This window comes from Eptatretus burgeri, chromosome 5 (genome assembly GCF_056783735.1).
Source record: "Eptatretus burgeri isolate ZD-2024b chromosome 5, Ebu_testis_v1, whole genome shotgun sequence".
Taxonomy (NCBI): Eukaryota; Metazoa; Chordata; class Myxini; order Myxiniformes; family Myxinidae; genus Eptatretus; species Eptatretus burgeri.
In genome coordinates this window covers 47,895,668-47,901,667 of record NC_140965.1, presented here as the reverse complement: position 1 = coordinate 47,901,667, position 6,000 = coordinate 47,895,668, and the positions used below count along the sequence as shown (strand labels likewise).

Below are 6,000 nucleotides of genomic sequence, written 5' to 3'. Positions count from 1 at the left end.
CTTAGTCTTCTTGCAAAAGACAGACTATACTTTGTTCAGCAAGTAATGTGCAAACTCGACCCAACCAGATGGTGGGTACTCTGCAAATATATAGTACAGTATATAAAACGAAAGGAGTTACATTGACCCAAAATGCGCCATGATGCTGACGTCATGCACATAAATTATGCCAACACATCACCTCCAAACTAGGAGCATCCGTGTGGCATTCATGTCTTTGAAGACCAAAATAATTTATGGTCACAAAGAAATGTAAGCAATGCCACAGATCCAGATTTCGCCCTTATTATGTGCTCGTCAGGACGACATAGTGACAAATCGCTTATTTGTGACCATGCTAATTATTGGTTTTATAAAAATGAACCCCATAACTAAAATCCCCTGGCTCATCCCTCAAACCCATAATATACAAATGACGTCAGCGTCATGTCGCATTTGTGGTGAGTTTTGCTCCCTTTCTTTAATTTATCCCTCCTGACTGCAAGTTCACCTTCCAGCTGGGGTCCATTACCAACCAGCTTGCTATTGCATGCTTATCCAGCCATTCCATATCAACCGTTTTGTTGGAGTGCTTTCTTGAGTGCTTATGCCACCTGGCAAATGCTCTACAAGCTGAATGGTAAGGGAACACACCTTGGTGTAGCACATAATTTTGCCTTTGGTTTTATCATACAGTGTGTGAATATTTGATAATGATGGATGCCTACATTATGTGTCCAGAAAATGATTTCCGTGGCGCACCTCTTGGGCCGAAGTAGTAGTCCAAAGTCATAGTCTTGAGTAGTTCGAAGTGAAGGCTCGCTGGGCTGGTTACTTTGAGTGGCTGTACCAGGCTCATCCACAAGCCGTTGAGTTGGATGTCAGGGGTGTTACTATCCCCATTGCTGACCCTCCATTTAACTGTGATCCACCTTTGTTTGTGGAAACACAGGCTGCGGTAAACCGGTTGAAATGTGGTAAAGCTCCTGTGATTTGTGGCATCCATGCTGAACTTCTCAAGGCTGGTGGAAATGCTGTACTCGGGTCGTTGCAAGCAGTTTGACGTTCTGCCTGGAACACAGGGATCATCCCAACTGACTGGAAGAGGGGCATTGTTGTCCCTCTCTGGAAAGGGAAGGGTGATCGTCAGGACTGCAACAACTACCGAAGGGTGACGCTGCTCTCAGTGCTGGGCAACGTCTTTGCTTGGATAATTCTTGATAGGGTTTGCCACCATCTGCTTGAGCACCAGCTCAAACAGCAGACAGGCTTTACATCAAATATGTATACAATTGACTGTATCCTTGCCCTTTGGGTCCTCGCCGAGTGCAGATGAGAGTTTTGGCAGGGGCTGATGTTTTTGTTTTTTTGGATACACTGTCGAGGCTCAAATGAGAGCTTACACACATAAATGCACAACAAGGGGAGCAGGAGACAAAAGGGGCGGGAAAGGGAAGGAAAAAAAACAGTGGGGAACAGAGACATGAGGAGATCTGTGGAAGTGAGAGGGCAGAGGGATGGGGTGGGGTACACAGGGTAAACAACATGAACATTACAGGGACGTTCAGTAAGGAAAGCAGGGAATTTGAGGGAGGTGGGTTTGGGGTGGATTAGCGTGGGTAGAAAAAAAATCGTGCTTTGGGATGGGGGAAGACAAGAGATGGTGGTGAATAGCTGTTTTGAAGACCTGGAGGGAAGAGTGGGATTGAAGAGAGTGTGGGAGTTTATTCCAAAGGTGGAAAAAAGAGGAATGAAAGAGTGAAGGTGAGCAGTGATTCGTGATTTTGGTAGTTTTACCAGAAAGGGTTTGCTGGCAGACCATGAGCACCCTGCGGAAATATGGGGGAGACGTATCTCAGACAGAGCAGGGGGGCGACGCTGGAGAGGAGATGGTACAAGACAGACAGACCACCGACCTGCCTGCGGTGAGAGAGTGAGAGACCCAAGCTCTCAGCCTCATCACAGGAGATACCAATCATCCTAAATGCCTTGGTTACCACAGCATGAAGCTGCGAAAGGTGAGAGGCAGGAGCACCAGCCCAGAAGGGAGAGCAGTACTCCATCAGGCTGTGGAGAAAAGCTTTGTAAGTGGTCAGGAGCTCAGATGTGCCAAGGAAGGACTTTGAATGAAGGAGGATTCCCAGTTGGCGACTGGCTTTGGAGGCCAGCTTGGAAATGTGGCTTTCCCAGGAAAGATCATGGCAGACAAGGAGAACCAGAAGCTTGAATGAAAGGACTTCTTCAAGAGGATTGTTGAGAATGTAGATGAGGGGCGGGGGGGGGGGCGCAGGGTTCCAGATGGTCCTTTCAGAAAGTGTGAGATTTGTCAGGGTTGAAAATAATGTTCCACGTGTTGGACCAGCTTGTGATTTTATCCAGAACTACAGAGAGTAAATAAGCTGCTGCTTGCCGATCTGAGGGATGACAGATGGTACGGCAGAGGGTAGTGCCATTAGCAAAGAGATAAAGATGATTTTTCAGAGAATCAGAGAGAGCATTCATGAAAACCAGAAAAAGAACAGGACCCAGAACACTGCTTTGAGGAACTCCAGCCTGGACAGGAAAAGGTGATGAGAGAACTCCATGAAGGGCCACACAATGGCTGCGACAGGAGAGGAAGTTTGCTACTCCTGGGCCTGGGAAAGAGTTGTATGCATTTATATGTATAGGGGAAAATCCATTTTTATATGGTAGTATAGGTCCTAGACTTTAAAAAAAATTGGGTTCTCGCTCGAAATCCCTATAGATTTTGCCCAGCTTGCCCCAAAAGTTGCCCGTCGGGCAAGAAACCATACGGGTCATATCTCGGCCATTTCTTGAGCGTTTTTGACAAAAAAAAATTAAATAGTTTTTTGGGGCTGGGGAACACGCTAAAAGCAATATTTAGTCGATTTGAGAACTGGTTTACATGATAGCGGCTCTGAAGCTCTTCCGGAGAAACCAAATCAGGTCCGAAATGTGTAATCCTCAATATCTCTTAGGTCATTTTATTATTTAAGATGATACGTTTCTGCTAAAAAAAAAAAGGAATACAGGTATTACTGTTACACAACTGCCATATCACACACATTTATTAAGTTTAACACCCACATCAAAATGAATTTGTGTAAACTTCCACCATATCAGATCTAATTATATGGATTGGTGCAGGCATCATCTTGCAACTTCATGCACTTGCAGAAATTTCAGATTTTCTCCAAATTGTTGTAGCTGCTGACATGGCAATACTTCCTTTAGGGCTTTCGGACCATGAACTACAGATGTGTCAGAGCACTTGGGTTTGGATAAGACGGCCTTAGGCTTATGCTGGTAGAGGATACACACCATATCATGTTCAGATGAATTTGCTCCTTCGTGGTCCCAGTTGTCCATTGCTGCTGATGTGAAGTTCCCTGGGTCAAAATGGGCTGGCAACTTCATGTCCGCTTCATTTTGGTTGAAAGTGAATGCGGCCATGTCATGCTGGTACCGGCAGAGTTCAGTGTAGCTCATGGCCAGCGCCTGCCGATTCAGAGAGGTGACAAAGATTTTGCCACCACGTCCTCGACTGTGGGCAAACTCCACATTCAATACAGACATTGGTGTTCTTTTTCTGCCAGAATGGTGAATGTAGAACATGTGCTGGAACATGGTCTGTATTTTCTGACATCGCTGGACTGAAAGAGAACCATCTTTGTGTGGCACCTCTTCCTCCTCCTGGTTTACATCATCGACATCTTCCTGCATGTCACTTGTTATTACTTGGTCAGCTGTGGTCCTGTATGTGGCTGGATTGAAATTAAACAAATGGCCATAAAACTGCAGGATGGGCTCTGGGATATTCATATTTGACCAGGCTTGCTTTAAATCTTGGGCATCACAGAAGCGATCATCTAAGTCGAAGTCGTAGTCGTGCAAGCATGCTCTGAATTGAGCTGCTACGAATTGCATGGGATTCACTGATCGGATACGCTCAGCAAGTACATTTGCCTTATTACCTAGCACATAGAATACCATGAGGAATTTTCTTGCAGAATCTGAGTAAGCAAAGTCTATCAGGTCGTTGAACTGCTTGTAGAGGAGGACCTTCACATCCCTATTCTGGACATTACCTTTACCTCCTAGGCAGCTGTTCATCTGGTCTCGAATAGTAGAAAGTTCATAACCCTTGCCAGCACTCAGACCCATCTCAATCTCGTCAACGATCTCATTCCACACCTGCTGCTTGGCGTTGAGTTGTACAAGGGCACTAAGAGTTCTGGAGCATTCATACTGCTGAATATATTTGCACATGCACTGGTTGTGATAATAAATATCAGCCCCATACACAGCATGTTCATCTTGAAGGTCACAAGTTCGATGGAAAACATCATCCTGGAAGTAGACGGTCGCATCTATGAATATCTTTGCTCGGTTGCTCTCGCAGATTCGATATTTGGTGAAGTCACGGTTGACTGACTTGTTGCTACATATGACACATGTATACTGATAGTACACAGTGACACGACCAGGTGCCACACAAGCCGGTGTTCGCATGCTGTTTGACTGTGAACGAGTTGTAGTAGGTGTTGGTGACTGGGTTGACGCATCATCGTGAGAGGGCACAGATTGCTTCAATGCTTCTTTCTTCTTCTCCTTAAGCTTGGCAATTTTGGTGCTATTTGTGTAGCCCTTGTAGCACGCATTTGTGACATGATGATTGAATAGAGCACCAGGCGTCAACTTCTTCAAGCTTGTGAGCACCGCATCTTGTCGTGTCTCACTTGCGGATATAATCTGATCGCACCCATGTTGTGTACACACCAGCTTGTCTTGGATGTACTCTTGGCAAATAATACAAAGCTCCTCATCAAACTCAACCGCAGCATCAGTCGCAGCGCTAAGACTGACCGCTTCCATCATGATGTTAGTCAGTTCCAATCTGAAATGGAAAGAGAGATAAAAAGGGTTAAAAAAAACATCTTAAAACACATTGACAAATGATAATAACGAATATATCAAAGCCAGTGATGGTAGTAGGTACCTATTGCCCTTAAACATGGTTTGATTCCTTCAATTGACATTGGAATCACTTGATAGACTCCATATCGAAATTTTATTGTTTTAAAAGTGTTCCCCAGCCCAAAAAACCTCTATTTAAATTTTTTGTCAAAATCGCTCAAGAAATGGCCGAGATCTGACCGGTATGGTTTCTCGCCCGACAGGCAACTTTTGGGGCAAGCTGGGCAAAATCTACAGGGATTTCGAGCGAGAACCCAATTTTTTTTTAAGCCTAGGACTTGTACTACCATATACAGCTTGGTTTTCCCCTATACATATAAATGCATACAACTCAGGCCCAGCCCCTCGAGTATGCGAGCCATTAGCTGAGATGTCCTTAGATAGCAGAGTAAAAGATTTTGGTGAGTAGAGCAGGTTGTCAGACTGTATCGAAGGCACACGATATGTCTAGGGAGATGGCTCTGATTTCACGTCAGGCATTGATTACCTCCATCCATTGTTGGGAGAGCAGATGCAGCATATCCAGCATAGAGTGACTTGGTCTGAATCCAAATTGATGATTGGAAATCAAGCCATTGGAAACGAGGAAGGATTTAATATCTTAAGCGATGATTGATTCCATAACCTTGCTGATAATTGAGAGAAGGCTGATTGGTCTGTTGTTGCAAGGATCTGTTTTTGCACCTTTTTATGCTGGGCAGTAATGTTTGCTGATTTCCAAGCAGATGGCAGATGACCTTGAGCAAATGAGAGGGTGAATAGAATGGAGCGAGGGTGAGCAAGAGCAGCAGAGCAGGTTTTTAGGTCATGTGGGCTGATGCCATATGGACCGGTTGCAGAATCTGAGTTGAGATTTGACAGCAAACTCTTCACATTGTCAGGGGAAAAGGACACAGTCGAGGAACAGCTGGGTGCAACTGGGTAAGGTGGGTACAGAAAACGATGGGTTTGGGACACAAGATCTAGAAGTAAACATGGAGTTTAGGCATTCAGCCTTTTCACATGCCGTGTCAGCTGTGTGGCCATTTGAGGAAAGGGAGG

At 45.0% G+C, this 6,000-nt stretch overlaps 1 protein-coding gene across 1 annotated transcript in view; it reads right to left on the bottom strand.

Moving 5' to 3' along the window:
* Window positions 1-2,881: 2,881 nt before the first annotated feature.
* LOC147026379 (uncharacterized) overlaps window positions 2,882-6,000 on the bottom strand; it is a 66,834-nt gene continuing 63,715 nt past the window's right edge. Inside the window, exon 3 of the mRNA XM_085881766.1 lies at window positions 2,882-4,879. Within this exon, the coding sequence (XP_085737892.1) occupies window positions 3,133-4,860 (1,728 nt within the window). The 5' untranslated portion in view covers window positions 4,861-4,879 and the 3' untranslated portion in view covers window positions 2,882-3,132. The remainder of the gene's footprint in view (window positions 4,880-6,000) is intronic.